The sequence below is a fragment of the Lipotes vexillifer genome, unplaced genomic scaffold, assembly GCF_000442215.2.
Source record: "Lipotes vexillifer unplaced genomic scaffold, Lipotes_vexillifer_v1.1 scaffold42, whole genome shotgun sequence".
Lineage (NCBI taxonomy): Eukaryota > Metazoa > Chordata > Mammalia > Artiodactyla > Lipotidae > Lipotes > Lipotes vexillifer.
Window position 1 is genome coordinate 80,383 of NW_006783436.1, and position 16,264 is coordinate 96,646.

At 41.5% G+C, this 16,264-nt stretch overlaps 1 protein-coding gene across 3 annotated transcripts in view; it reads right to left on the bottom strand.

The window, feature by feature from the left end:
- Positions 1-2,272: 2,272 nt before the first annotated feature.
- Positions 2,273-16,264, bottom strand: part of KIT (KIT proto-oncogene, receptor tyrosine kinase) — a 91,068-nt gene continuing 77,076 nt past the window's right edge. The window contains exons 11-21 of one of the 3 annotated variants that reach the window (XM_007456073.1): positions 16,117-16,243; positions 15,699-15,803; positions 15,072-15,182; positions 13,682-13,832; positions 11,720-11,811; positions 11,062-11,189; positions 9,858-9,980; positions 6,340-6,451; positions 6,125-6,224; positions 5,670-5,775; positions 2,273-4,542 (exon numbers count right to left, since the gene is read on the bottom strand). In XM_007456073.1, the coding sequence (XP_007456135.1) occupies positions 4,414-4,542; positions 5,670-5,775; positions 6,125-6,224; positions 6,340-6,451; positions 9,858-9,980; positions 11,062-11,189; positions 11,720-11,811; positions 13,682-13,832; positions 15,072-15,182; positions 15,699-15,803; positions 16,117-16,243 (1,284 nt within the window). In that variant the 3' untranslated portion in view covers positions 2,273-4,413. The remainder of the gene's footprint in view (positions 4,543-5,669; positions 5,776-6,124; positions 6,225-6,339; positions 6,452-9,857; positions 9,981-11,061; positions 11,190-11,719; positions 11,812-13,681; positions 13,833-15,071; positions 15,183-15,698; positions 15,804-16,116; positions 16,244-16,264) is intronic. The other 2 variants (XM_007456075.1, XM_007456074.1) reach the window with 2 other exon arrangements.

Genomic DNA, 16,264 nt, shown 5'->3' on the forward strand with positions numbered 1-16,264 from the left:
CGCACGGACATGGATAGAGAGATGCCAGCATGGGAAGACCAGGTACTTGCCACCACGGAGGTGCAGAGACTTCACATACCACTAGGCGAACTTGGGCAAGTCTTTACCTCCTGCAAACTCTTGAGCAATGTAACCTCTGGAGTGTCTAATTTTAACAAGTGAATGATAACCAGAGAAACTAGTGACCCACCACATACAGGTATTTTATGTTAATTAATTTTAACACTGACTATAGTATCGGTGGGGAGGAGATAACACAAAAATCAAAATAATTACAGTACCAGGCAGGATAGATTGTTAAGAGCAATAAAAATGACGGGTACCAAATGTCATGGGGATTCAAAGGCAACTTCCAACTGCGTTTATTTCCCTGGTCTTGAAGGGTGGGGGGCTTGTTGGGAGAGAAGAGACAACATAAAGTCAGAATGGATGGAAGCAGAAGAGTGGGGCATATTTATGAGTCGAGGGTAACATGAGAGAAGCGTGGAGAGAAGGCTGGAGCAAGAATAGAGAGCCTTGAATTCCTGGCTAAGAAGTTGGGATTTTAATAAAACACAGAAATCTCTACAGCAAAGTCAATTTTCACCGGCAAACTAGTATGGTACTGTTTGCATTTTAGAGAAAGACAACAGCTAGAAGCACATTTTTGACCGTAGAGTCCTATGCGGGGTAACCACTGGGTTACGTTGGTACGGGAGCATCTTCTTCCTTCCTAACGAGCCTAATCAGCCATGACAAAGGTTACCTTTTTTTTTTTTTTTTTTTTTGCTGTACGCGGGCTTCTCACTGTTGTGGCCTCTCCCGCTGCAGAGCACAGGCTCCGGACGCGCAGGCTCAGCGGCCACGGCTCACGGACCCAGCCGCTCCGCGGCATGTGGGATCCTCCCGGACCGGGGCACGAACCCGTGTCCGCTGCATCGGCAGGCGGACTCTCAACGACTGCGCCACCAGGGAAGCCCAAAATTCACCATTTTTGAATGCTATTTATGTAATAGGCATATGAACAAGGTAGTCTGACAGCTTCATTTCAGTACATTGAGGCAGTTACCACGGTTTTGGAAAATGAGATTTCAGGAGTTCATCTGCCCAATGTCACAGAGCACTAAGGGGTCGAGACAAGGCTGGCACCTTTGAACCCAGTGAGAGGCTGGACACCAAGCATCTACTTTGTGACTAAAAGCTGGGCCAGGGAAGGTAACAGCTACATTAATAATATAAGGGCCAGGGACTGCTTCTAACTCTTGATTACACACACATGAAAAAGTCTAAATGACAATGAAACCATTCATAAAGGATTTCTTTGTTTTGTGGTCAGTTAGCACTCATTCCTGTCTGTAATAATATAATGGAAAACTGAAATGTGGGTCTGTTTTTCATTGATTATTGATGTTTCTGGCCACACCATTCCCTCCTGATTTTAAAAGGATTCTTGTTCATTACAGTTCACCGTTCACCCCTTTTCCCTCTCCTTCCAGGAGTTACTTCTGCAGGTGTAGATGCCATGTCAAAAAAGAAAATAAAACTGATGGTGTTTTGTGTGCTTAGCTCATTTTTAATAGGATTTTGTGGTTTGGGATGATTCTTTGTTTTAAGCTGGAGTAACACTCAGGCTCTATGCAGGTTCCAATGGTCTGGACAGTCCCTGCTGATCACAAAGGTTGCTCCAGCCACAGGACAGTACCGAATTAAAAGGCACAAGTCACCTCCCTCCAAGCAAGTGATAGAACTTCACTTTGTTCCAGAAGCAAGTGAGAATAAAGATGAAAGGGGTGGAACATGAACATGTCAGAAGGGATGTTAGAAATCCAAGCCAACAAGAATACAAACCACGTTCTTGGGATTCCTCACGTCAACCTTGTGAATTACTTTACTGTTCATATTAATTTTTAGACAACCTCTTTTAGGAAGAAACATGCCAGTTATATTAGATTGAACCACATAAAATTGCTGCTAACCAGGATGGTCACTTCACATGAATCAACCTAATAATCATCATAGCAATGTGCGCTAATCTCAATGTGTTCTACATTTATTTCTCAATTTAAATGGAGACCTTGGGTTGTAGAGATAAAATGAGAAAATACAGCACGTACAAATGCTTAACAGATGTCTGTTGAGTCTTTAAGTATATAAATCCTAGCAATCTGGTAGCCTCGCATGTATCTTATGCATACTAGGTACAAACCATTCTAATGTCAGGGTGAATGCACTTTTAACACTTCCAAGTTTAATTTCCCTGAGTCTGAAATAATTAAAACTTCCACTTGATTTATATATTTACACTTTTATTAGAATTCTTCAGAACTGTGAACAACTGGACAACATATCAGAGAAAAAACATACAGAACATCAACATCCTTTAAACTTGCACCGCTTACATATTTACACATAAAGTTACTTACTGTATATATAAAAAATATTTTCAAGGACTCACGGGCTTGGGAATATTCAAAAGACATTATTGCTACATTTCAATATTTACCAAAAAAAGCCACAAAATAATTTCAAACATTAAGCCACTGCCAAAGAAACGTGGGATGTAAAAAAAAAAAAATTATAAAAATATAAACTTTCAAGAATACCCAAGACAAAACTCTCAGTGAAGTGCCCCTGAAGTACCTAGACATCTACAATTAACAACCATTTTTCTTACTATAACCAAAGTCAATAGAAACACAAAGGAAATTTTCAAAGTATGGCAAACAGCGACAACTTCTTACGTGACAACAAAACGCCCCAACCTGTTACCTTTGGAAAGGTGCGAGAGCATAGAACTCCAGTGCAAATGGTTACTTCCAGATAAATGGCCACAGTTCTCTAAATGAAAGCTAAGGGACCTAGGAGGAGAAAACCGTGAGGGCGGCATACCTGAATCTCACGAGACAACACACAAACCTTGCCATGTACCCATGGATCTCTTACAGTTGGGCAGGAAAAAAAAAGGTAAACTCTTAACGGTAATATCCAGGCTACAGCCTAAAGTGTAAAATTTAAATATGTTTCAGTGGGAAAATAGCATTAATAAGGTCTAAGGAACAGGTAGAGTATGTTGAGCATAAATAACAGAGTGCCTTAAGTGCAGGTGGATTGCAAATAAACAGGTACTTAAGCACTCCACTTCCTATATGCCTCTACGTAAGCTTTTGGTAAGCTTCTCTACACAGCTAGGTGGAGTGAAACAAGAGCTGTGCTGAAGAAAGCCAAGCGACTTCTTGGGTACTGAAGGACCCTCTTGGGCTCAAGGCAAGACTACTCCCAAAATATTTGTCTACAAGCATACACACGCACGCACACATACACACTTATATAGATACTGGCCCAGTGTCTAGGACGTGTCTGTGATGGAGGCTGAATCTCAAGTTTATTTCCGGCTACAGAAGAATCCAACTGAGACAGTACTGTTTTGCCACTTCTGCCGGAGTCATGCAGTAAATCGGTCACTTTTTCAAACGGCATCAAATCCACTGAACACAACGCCATTCTGAAGCTGGTCAGCTTGTTCTGGACAATCTCTAGAGCAAGTTCGTCGGCTACAAAGGAGATCTCTGTTAAGACTGTGCTTGGCAATTATGTATTTTCTTTAAAAAAAGAAAAAAAAAAAAAAAGCACTAACTGTTTCCTTCAAACTTGTCTGGCTCTTCAGCTATTCCTACACACAGCAGACTCCAGCCAGAATCGTATCCAGAAACTACACCTTGTGGGTTTCCCGCCTCAAATATGTGAATCTGTACAATTTACAGGTGAGTATATACAAAATGCAGGCTGGGGAGGCCTTCTCTCCAATTCAGCTCCCTAATTGTGAACTCTTATTTAGAAAACAGGTCAGGACCACAAAGGCTCACACCCAGCAGTCTTCATTCGTGCCTGGAAAGCATTTTTCCACGGCCTACGTCTCACTCCCAGCATGAAATACTAGATTTCTTGAGCCCAGATACTCATAGGTTTCTGCCCTTTGAATAACATTCTGTTTTCCACATCAAGGGATGAGCTTTCGGTTTCTAGTCTTGCTGCATCATCGTATCATTACGGATGGTTATGAGGAATGAAGGTGACTACTGCCAGGTATTCAAATAAACTATCAACTATACTTTTCAGGCAGAAATTGGAGAAGCCCTGGGAAGGACTCAGGGTGTCTATAGCCCATCCCACCCACCCTTTCTCCAAGTCTGAAGTTATTGGGTTAACGGGGGCTAGCTTGCTATTGGGAACATATGCAGCTCAATGGTAGCTGATGACAGAAGTCCTCGGCCACTAAAGTGTGCTCATAAAGACAGGAGTACAGTGGGGTGTCCATTACCCTGGAGTAGGATTCGAGTCGAAGGAAAACAAAATAACCATTATGAAAATCAAAAGAATCGGGGCCGTTCTTGTCGGGGAGTCCCCCCCACCCAACCCCCAGATGCGCATTCTGCTTCAGACATCTTCGTGGACAAGCAGAGGCTGCGTGGAGGATGTGCTGCTGCCAACCGAGTTGATCCGCACGGAACGGTCCACCGAGGCGGTCTCCCGATGGGGGCTGCAGTTCGCTAAGTTGGAATAAATCTGAGGAAAACAAGTCCGCAGTTAATACACCAGTCTCCATAACGAGCACAGCAACAAAGGGGCACATCTGCAGCCTCAGAATCACCACTTATGAAGACTCCTAAAGCCAGGGGGTTTACAAGACCTTACAGCCAAGAACCAAATCATATTGACCAAAGACAAGCTTTGTTCTATCCCTCATTTTCCCCAAGGTCTCATCTCATTACCTAAGAAGTGATGGTGCAAAATGTGCTTTTCTGCTGGGACACATCTGGGAAAGAGAATGATCTAACTTTTATAAAAGGTGTATAAATCTCTACAGCCAACTCCAATCCAAAGGCTGATGTCAGTCACTAAGAAATCGGTGGTCCTTCCGGGGGTCTTCCATTGAGAACCAGGCTCTTGGGTGTGAGATGCTGTTTAATTCAAAATGTGCTTTGACACCCGGAAGAGCAAGCTTCAACCCAAAATTATCAGTAGTATATGCTGAAGAAAAGACAGTTCCAAACACACAAACCAGAAAAAAAGCAGCTTAAAAAAAACCTGAGTCAAAGTAAGGATCACTCATTCTTCCTTAAAAGCCAAACAAATGATGGATTTGAGTTTTGATTTCCCCCCTCCTCAAATCACTGGGAGGGATCTCCCAACTTCAAACAACTCTTCATTTCTCTATGGCTTGTGGCCATGACAGCTATCTGCCACATTCTGGTTATGCTTTCTTGAGCAGAAGGTTTATTTTACTGCAGCAACAAGCTGTCTTTTCTCTGATTTTATTCTAGTGCACATCACCCCAACCCTCCAAAGGCTGAATAGCCTGACACGTGAGGCAGAGCACATGCCGACCCCATGACCAGCACTTGGGGTGGAAGAGGAAATGTGGCAAGTCCTTATGGAAACATCTATGTCCACACTTCCGAGTGCCAAGCCCTCTACTCTTTCACCTCCTCATTTCACAGCCCTTGGCCCAGAATGGGGGGTTGGGCAAAAGAAACTGTTTCCATTGCTTTACTTTCCTACCCAAAGCCCAATTTACAGCCTAAGCCAAGGGGAGAAGGGTTGAGTAGCTTAGTCCTTACCCCCAGAGCCTGAGAAGGACACGCTTGGAACCAAGAGAGCGGAGGTCCTTTGCCCGGCTAGAGTGTACTCACATGATTGGTGCTCTCTGAAATCTGCTTCTCAATCAGCTGCACAATCTGCTTAAATGTTGGCCTTTTCAGGGGATCAGCATCCCAGCAAGTCTTCATGATGTCATACCTGCAAAATGAGGGCCATCTATCACTCCTCAATGCCCTTAACTGGTCCTCAGGTGTATGCCATGCAGCAATTTCAAAAATAAATCCAGGGCTACGCAACTGGACATAGTGAATGACATGGGCATAAAATAAAGCTGTGTCTATGAGATGCTGCCAAAACTTTCTGTATACTTGGTGACAAGAATTATGAAAATCAGCTACAGAAATGACATTTGACCAGGATGTCATAAAAAAGGAACCAAGCGACATTTCAAACTGTGCTAGTGAAAACCCTCAACATCTGAGCTTGTCTTTAAAAAGGAAAATAAAAGGGGAAACATTATCTGAAGGAAGAATGTCCGGGCCCTTACATTTCCGCAGGTGTGTGCTCAGGGCTGAGCATTCGGAAACCTTCCTTGATCATCTTGTAGAATTTAGAATCGACTGGCATTCCAGGGTAGGGGCTGCTTCCTGAGGCACAAACAGTTCGCAAATCAGTGTAACAATAAGCAAGCAGGACGCTGACAACACCTTAAAGAAGATGCTCTAAGTCTGATCAAGGAGGCTTTGGCAAGGCTCGTTTTACCTAAAGAGAACAGCTCCCACAGAAAAATCCCATAGGACCAGACATCACTTTCAAACGTGTACACACAGCTGAAAATGCTCTCTGGTGCCATCCACTTCACAGGTAGCCGAGCCTGCAATGGAAGCATAACAGAGTCAACAATGTTAATTATGAAGCTTAAAAAAAAAAAAAAAAAAAAACGGAACAAAATATATTCCTATAAATGTTGCTTCTGCTGAGAGGTGGAGGTGAGAACTTGACGGGCATCTCACAAAGGCCTTCCACCCACATAACCTCAGATGACCCCGACTGCCTCTGAAATAGGTGGATCACAAGTACAGCTGACCCTTGAACAACGATGGTTTGAACTGCATGGGTCCACTTACACATGAATATTTTTCAATAATAAATGCTACACGGTCCGCGGTGAGTCGAATCCAAGGATGCAGAGGAACCGTGGATACGGAGGGCTGGCTCTAATTTATACTGAGATTCATCCCTGCATTGTTCAACTGTATACTATCCGCATTTTCAAGATGGGGACATTGAGTCTGTACAGTGTGGTGCACAGAAGCACAGATGTCAGACACAGATACATGGGTTCTAACCCTGGCTCCACCACTGGCCTTGTGTTAACACAGAGGTTAGTTACCACTGAACGTTATTTACCCTTTTCCCTTAATGAAACATGGCCTCCCACGGTAAGGACTGCATGGCCCAGCTCCTTCCCAGCTGCGTGCAGCCATGTGGCTCAGTTTTGGCCACTAAGGTATATGTGTTGTGTGACAGCTTTAGGAAAACTTCCTTAAAATGAAGCTGGCATGTGCCCTGTGGCCTCTTCCTTCTTGTCTCTTCCTCCATTATCCTGCTTTCTGGATGTGTTGGCTGGCTCTCTCATGGCCATATCATTCGCTCCCCCTAGTACATCATGGAACCTCCATACCGGGCCCGGCCTGCTACTCCTATACTTGTTTTACCTTTTTTTGGGTGTTCTGTCATATGCAACCAAAACTATCCCTTACTAATAGAGTGGGAAAGTCACTTATGCATCTATAATTAAGCCTCAGGATATCCTTCTGTAAAGCAAAAATAATACTCCAAATTCCATGAGTTGTCTTGGGGGTTAAATGAGATAATATGGGTACCAGTGCTTAGCCGGGTACTGCTGACGACTCACTAGTGTCTGAAAACTTGCCCTGTACAAGCAAGCACGTGACAGAGAGTAGCGGATATGCTGACTATGACTATTCCAAGGTGGTGAGTGGCAGATTCGGGGTTGAAATTCAATGGCCGAACTTCACATCCTGAACTCCTCAAGCTAACCTCGAGCCAAACTTTCTGTGACTAGTCCTCTTAGAGACATTTCTGGATTCCTGGATCTTAATTTACCATAAAAAGCTAAATCAATCCTTCGCTTAATCCATTTAGGATTGAAAACTGGGAAGACAATGTTTTCTGGTCTTAAAGTTATTTTAGTCAGTAGGGGAAAAAAATGCTTTCCAGTATCCCCTCCCAGATTTTGTGCTAAAACTCTTACAGAGGCCCTTAACCTGAGATTTACAAGGTGTCTTGAATTCAGGGGCTTGTGAACTTGGAAGGGAAAAAATTACATTCTTGTGTTGACTAACTGAAGTTGAGCATTTCCTTAAATTATGAATGCAGGCAATAAAGCACCAGGTCTTAGCAGTGCCTGTGACTGTCACCAACAGTAACATAGATACCTTCATATTACAGTTTTATATTCATCACTTAGACGTTACGGTAGTTGTTAGACCCACAGTTAGAACATGTTATTCTGTGTAACAAAGAAGCACGTGTAATGAATATCACAGAGGTACTTTTTAATAACTTCGTTTCCATTTAATGGCCTTTCTCAGTATCCTATGTATTTTATGCGTTTAAAATAGTGTTCTGACAAGGGATCCACAGGTGTCACCAGACTATGATAGGGGCCACAGCACAGAAACGACCAAGAACGCGTGTGAAGAACTTTCAGAGAAACTGACACAACGAGGGGGTCTCAAATGACTGTGATGTAAATTTGGGGCCAAAAACATGTTGTATGAGTTTCCCTGCTTTTAATTTTGTCCCATTAGGTCTCCTTACCCAGTAGCCTGGTGAAGGGTGATATCTGTGACTGGTTAGTTGAAGTGGCTTAGCTGGAGTTCACAATCTGAAGCCTGGTGGGACCTAACCACCTGACCCATCCTTGTTAATTCCAACTTAGGTCACGAGCCAAGAACGGCTTCTATTAAGAAGCTGCAGCATAACCACTGTCATGATTATTTAGATTCTAAATAAGACATCTAGCTAGAATAATAAGTGCCTCATATAAGTATTAGCCACAGTGAGCCTGGCACTATTCTAAACACCCTACTATGTATATTAACTCATTTAATCCTCACAACAACTTTATGAGGCAGGTGACAGTATTATTACCAAAAGGAGAAAAACCAAGGTTCAGAGGTGCTGGGGTAATCCTTGCCAAATATCACACAGCCACTAAATGATAGAACAAGGTTCGAACTCAGCAAGACTGGGTCCACAATCCAGTAGCCTTTTGTCAATACTCAAAGGCCTGGATAGAGAACCACCTTTCATTCTTCCTTCCAATAGTGTACCAGGACGGAGAGGATTTGGTGTTATTAACACTCCTAGCCTTAGCGAGGTACTAGAAACGCATGCTATCATCAGGAAGTAAATCCAGGAACATTTCTGCAAAGAAACAAGTCTAGTACAGCCCACCCACAGAGATGCCATAGTGATGGAGAAGGAAATATTACATCATCATAAGGCACACAAGAGCTACCTCCAGAAATAGCTCTGGACTACAGGTATGGGCCTGGGAAAACAGATGTAGGAGAATATATGTTCAAGACTACTGGCTTCCCATACTAATGGAATATTCCTCTAGAAATCATAGGCTCTGGTTTCAGCCTCTACTGACCTGTGTCATCTCAGACAAATATCACTAAAATACACTGTTTTTAGTTTCTCCAACTTTTAAAATGTGAAGACTTGCATTCTAATGCCAAGGGTTTGTCCTGATGATACAATGAAAACTGGCAATGAAAGCACTTTGAAATAAAATCACTATGTTCCGTAAGCCAATTATTCCTTATGAATGTCTTTAATAAGCTCTTGATTATAAGATTCAACATCCTATATACCTAACTCTGAACATTATCTTAGACTTAACATTATCTTTTTCACATAGCATGCCAATCTCAAAATAAAATTCTCCTGCTGTGACCTTCAGGTCCGCATTTGTTTCACTTGAACAAAATCAAGTTCATTGCTATTCTCAGGCTATAATGAAAATTAAGGCTATTTCTGTTTCCTTCACATGCTCCATAATTACACAATTAGAATTAGGAATTCTATTATCGGAATTTTGCGAAAGTACACTTAATTTGACTGCTAAAATGCATGGTACCGCAAAGGTAGGATCTGCATTATGAAAATCCTAAAAAACAATACTTAAGAAAACTTGAAACAAAAATCCTTCACTGGACTGTCAAGAGAGAGTGGGTACTCACGTTTCCTTTGACCACATAATTAGAATCATTCTTGATGTCTCTGGCTAGACCAAAATCACAAATCTTTGTGATTCGACCATGAGTAAGGAGGATATTTCTGGCTGCCAGGTCTCTATGAATACACTATTAGGAGAGTGGGAGACAAAAGGAAACCATTGACATTTATTTTAAACTCTTAAAGAGTGAAAGCTATGTTTAATACTAGAACGCTGCTTATGTCATACAGTGCCAATACTTTTGCTTTACGTTTCAACTATTCAGTGCACCAAAAATAAATATCTAGATTTTACACTTTGAATGACGTTCAAATTTGTGTCTCACATTGTTAGGACCTTAATTACTATAATCACTTTCAAAACCCACTTGAATAAATGCTTCTTTTTTTTCCTTAGGACTACTTTCATTCATAGGAAAATACACTATAAATAGTCTCATCATTTTTTTAAACGGAAAACTCATTTTACATGCTTCCCTTTGAATGTCCTTTTAAAGAGTTTCTAAAATGTCTACAACTTCAATCTGATACCTCCTAAGGACAAAGGGAAGAGGCTCTTTACTTTTCAGCCATCCTATATCCTCTTTTAGTTTGCTAATTGTTTGGAAATGTCACCAATGATAACTTAAGGGTAGGTTCTGTAACCTCATTCTATTCTGCTTGTCCCATTTCCTAAGGAATTCCTCTCACCCTTCCAGAGACCATCTTCCTTGTTTTGGTTCCATCATTCTCTTCCCACCCCCCAACCTTCTGATCAAATGTTTATTGCTCTCTCTTGATTCCTTACTCCCCTGCACTTTGTAAACCATACATGCAATATTTGAGGTCTAACTTCAAAAAGACCCAAGTATATGCTTCACCGAGCACTGCAACTACATGAGGTACCCCCTCCTTTGGCTGATAAAATAGTTATCTCTTTATTTTCTAAGAGCAGCTCCTATATCCTAAAAGCCAAGTTTTAAATGAATTCATTGCATATAAAAAAATATATTCACAGAAAGCTCATTTAGACAGGCTTGCACTTTAAAGCTCATAAATGAGAGCATGAATTCCGAAGAGACAGCAGTTAGAACATGAAGAAACTGTATTTCCTCTGCTTTTGGTTACCAAATTTCAAATGACACTCTGCCTTCTAACTATGGCTCTAAAATGCCCCTTGGGGGCCATGGGGGCAAGGAGAGGACTCTTCTGAGAATCACCCTCACTTACATTCTTCGAGGCGAGGAATGCCATGCCCTTTGCCACCTGGTAAGAAAAGCTCAGCAAGTCCTCCAGGTCTAGGGCCAACTCATCATCTTCCATGATGGCAGGAGTCACGTCTCTTTCTATGTATGAACCTGTTCGGAGGAGAAGGGATTTTCCTAGCAATTAAAACCTTCAAGTAAGGACAGTAAAAGACAGTGACAACAATACCTCCAAGGGCTGGTAATCAAGGAACTGATGTGAACTTGCCGGCAAGTCACCTCCCCAATGTTAAGGACAGGTAGGTACTGAATCACAAAGCTAATATTCCCAATCCTGGGCTAAGTTACAAAATCTTCAGGGAACAAGAACAGTGGATGAATACAAAAGTCTCATATTTTTTATATGCAAAATATGTATTTGATATATTGTGATATGTTTGTTATCATATATGCAGTAAAATGCTCAGATACAGTAACACACGCTCTGACCCCAAATATCCACTTGCAACCCTTAACTGCCATTGACCACTGGCATTGCCACTGGATCCTACGGCAATGGATCCTAGGCCATTGGATCCTATCCTAAAGGAGAACCGGTCACTACAGGAATGGTGTTAGATTCCACAGTGGTATGAGAAACCCTCTGTCAATGAAGTTGTTTTTATTGCTTGATAGGTACCCACCTATTCTTGAAGATCTCCTTTTGTCTGCCTTGGTTGGTACAACATAAGAAACTCCGGGTTTCATGTCCATGTACTCATTAGTACTATCACCGCTGGGAGAGATGAAACATCCATCAAATCATGATTAAATAAAATGGGAAATGGGGGGGCACACAAGGGCCAGGCTCTATCTCCCCATCCCTTTTTGAACATAAGAGGCTGCTTTCATTTAAAGAAAGCATTGCCAAGTTTCAATAAGGAAAATCTTGTTCAGTAAGATATGAGTTTTTAATATTCAACATTCGGGTCCAATCCCCAGGAATTAGATGGCCTTTTTCGTGTTCAATTGTAGATGGAACTCAGGTCAGAAATTTCTCATCTCTTGACACCAGGGATTTAATGAGAAGCAGAGAACCAAAACCATTATCCCACATTACTTCAAACTCTCTAAATTAGCCTCAAGAGAGACAAGATGAAAGAGACAAAGAACCAGAGCTTCTGAGATGTGTTATTAGTGGGGGAAGACAGAGATCACTAACATATAGCAACTGATGGAAGAAGGTTTAAAAAAACCAAGTTTGGTTCAGATAAACACCAATAATTTGGATGATTTTCTGAACCATCTGGACCTCTTGAATCTGCAACATTTGGCTGGAGAGTCTTCAAGATTTCTGGTACTTCCTGCTTCTGATTAGCATAGAAACACCATGACAACAATCTCCTTCAGAGTGTGCTGGTGGCTCCAATCCCATATGGGATCCCAAAGCACAGAAAACACTACACAGGACTGAACAATTTAGGCCATTACTTCAGAAAGTTAAAAAATATATAAGGGGCCAAGGTTTTAGAAAAAAGGCAAAGTGGCTCATTTATTCATATAAAGAGGATGTGCACTAGAGAAACTAACAAAAGATGGTTTGGTTTATACTGTACTTTACTTCCACTTGTCACTACTCAAAGTTTACAGGATTGAAAAAAAAATTAAAAAGCTTCACCTAGGATTTAAAACTTTAGCCAGAGGTATAGAAAAACACTTTAGGAGGTAACTGCCTATCAACAATATTTACCAAGGTCTCCTTGAGGGCCTGGGGTTAAGTTTAGGAGACAAGTCTTGCCTTCTCAAAATGTAGGCGATATAGTAAATAAAAAGGAAAGAGGAAACCCACCGCACAACTGCAGAAATATAAAGTATAAGGGATTAGGCACGATTACCAGGATTTCTGTTGGGCAGGGTGAATCTAGGAAATCTTAAATGGCAGATCTTAACAACACTTGGAAAGAAAAGGCAAGACATGGCACAGAATTCTATTCTGGTTGTAAACTACACCAATTCTCCTTAAAGGAACTTGAAGCCCTTGACACATCGTTCAAATTCAGAATGGTATCAAGGATGAAAGAGATGAAAATAAGGCACAAGTTTTTAAAATGTGCTGGAGTAGTTGTGCCTTTGAGAGCATGAGTTAAGAAAAGAAAGGGTAAGGTATACAGAAGTAATTCAGAGGTAGACGGTGAGAAACCTATGTGCAGAGAGCTGTTTGGAGCTCTCTGCCATTCTGTTAAAGGTTTTAAAGGAATTTAAATTGACAATTTGGCAGCCTTTCCCACTTTCCCTATAAACAGTGTCTCACTGTAAAGATGCATACAGTACCTGGCTCAACAGTATAAAGAGAATGACACACAAGAACAGAACGATGATAAGAGAAATAGGTACAGAATTCATTCAATTGAATAGAACTAAAGCTTAGAAAAACACTAAAGATGCATTTTTAAGAATCAACAAAAATTTAAGTTCAACACTATTTCAATCCTTAAAAACACTATTTGAACTTTCTAAACCGTTAATCACATTTAAATGATTTAACAATTCTGATTTTGTACCTCAAAGTACCTCAGGTTCACTTTTTTAAAGAATCAACCTTGATTGTAAACCCTCATGACTCCATGAACTGCCTGTCAACAGCTCTTTATGTGAATCAGTCTTACCAGGAAGACTCCTTTGAATGGAGAAGGTTTTTATAAAGCGCCGCTTCTGCGTGATCTTCCTGCTTTGAGCAAATAAATGAATCACGCTTTCTTCTCAAAAAATTCAGAAGATCACCGTAGCAACAATATTCTGTAATGACCAGGGTAGGCCCTACGAGCATTTAAGAAAAGGTTAGAAAAAGGTGAGATATACAGACCATCCAGCCTCCCATAAAAATACCCAAGGGTGATCACGGCCATTCACACTCAGGTGCAAGGCTAAGCCTACTTAGTACAAGTACAATCCTATCTATTAACATTGCTTAGCAAAAAGCGGCAGAGTAACCTTTTTACCTGAATTTCTAAGTGATTAGGGGCCAGGCATGACTGCTGGTTTTAGACAAGAGTTATAGCTTTCACCCGTTAAATTATTATCAAGCCTCCTATATGAATCCTTTGATTCACTTCTGTTTACAATGGGGGCTCCATGCCTCTTGGTAATGTTATTATGGAAATGATGATGAGCACACACACACACAAAAACTGTGGCATAATAGGAAAATCAACCACCAGAACCACCAGCTGAGACTAGGAGGTGGGGGGAGACCCTGAAATGACGGGGCATCACCTGTGTTCCAGGGCCTATCTGTCGAACTTTCTTTTTTTTTCTTGGTGTTGTAAACGCCTGAAAACTTGTAGCTCTGAAGTTAACAGGCAACTAATTAACTCGGGCAGAAATCTCTCAGGAACAATTCGTGATATGGTGAAGCAACATTTATGGGGGCTGTTTTAAGAAATTATATAACCCTGTCAAGTAACTTGACAGTGGATCTCTCCAGACCTTGAGGAATAGCTCATTTTACACATCTTTGTTCCTTCTGACCAAAATGCCTTCTGGCAACATCACAGAAAGCCTTGATGAGAGGACTAATGACTGCTTCCGAATTGGAAATTTCTTTTTTATAGAAGTGAAGTGTTTGCTCATTTGGTGTATATTTGAGGGCTTGAAGGCTTAGAGGCCTATTTTTAATGATGGTATGTACATAAACATTAACCCTTTAGTGGCTAAATGTCATCCAGCAAAATATAAAAGCTCACAAGGTAAAAGAAAAGCTTTCTGGAGGAGATGAGACATTCTCGAGATATTCAAGAGGTCAATGTCGGTGAGACATACACGACTGTAACTAGGGTATGTCCTGGGCTGTCCTGCCCCATGATGATAAAACCTGAAATATACATTCTTAAGTACAATAGCTTGGGTGGTGGGGTGCAGGAATCCAGCAAGAGGTTAGCCGCCTGGGTCAAAATCTTGCAAGGAGCTTATAATCAAGCATTGTCAAAAACCATATCAAAATCTCCCATCTTTTGATAATTTGACCCATAACAAGAGTCAGGTTGGCCACGGCCTTACCTCCAATGGTACATGCTCCAAGAAGATTCACTATATTCACATGATTACCAAGGTAGCTTAAGACTTTGAGTTCAGACATTAGGGCTTCTCGTTCCGTTAAATGGGCACTTGCTAAAATTAGAAACATCTTATTTTAGCAAAAAACAAATCTGGGTAGGAGGGGGGCTTGGGATGAACTGGGAGATTGGGATTAACACATATACACTAATATGTATAAAATAGATAACTAGGGCTTCCCTGGTGGTGTAGTCGTTGAGAGTACGCCTGCCGATGCAGGGGACACGGGTTCGTGCCCCGGTCCAGGAAGATCCCACGTGCCGCGGAGCGGCTGGGCCCGTGAGCCATGGCCGCTGAGCCTGTGTGTCCGGAGCCTGTGCTCCACAACGGGAGAGGCCACAACAGTGAGAGGCCCGCGTACCGCAAAAAAAAAAAAAAAAAAAAAAAGGTAACTAATGAGAACCTGTTGTATAGCACAGGGAACTCTACCTCTCTTCACTATATGGTAGAAACTAACGCAACGTTGTAAAACAACTATATCTCCCCCCAAAAAACCAAAAAACAAAGCCAAAAAAAAGACAAATCTGGGACACTGATGGTGAGCACGCACAGTAGCCTGCAGGAACTTACGTTTGAGCATCTTCACAGCAACAGTCATGGCCGCATCTGACTTAATTAGGCCGTATGCAGTGGCCTCAACAACCTTCCCGAAGGCGCCGGCACCCAAGGTTTTCCCTATAGAAAAGAAGACAAGGAAGTAAGTGGCAATGGTGTGGTGGGACTGAAGGACTATTTGCGTCATTTCAAAACCAATAAAGGATTTGGGACAAATTTGTCTAGATAACACTTCCTTAAAGTGTGCCTGATGCCAAATCTATCAAAGGTGGTGAAATCTCACAAAAAACACTTATTGTTTCAGGTGGAATAAAATAAAGGAAGCTAGTGGGGTTCCCTAAAGTCACTGTTACGTGTACACAAACGGGTTATGTGGAGGGTTAAGGTGTTTCCTTTATGGATATTTTATAGTTGCATACTGTTGCATACTGACCAAAACTCAGCCTGTTTCTGGGAAACTCCCATTTGTGATCATAAGGAAGTTGCGTTGGGTCTATGTAAACATAATTGTTTCCATTTATCTCCTCAACAACCTTCCACTGTACTTCATACATGGGTTTCTGGTGGAGGGAGAAAGGGAA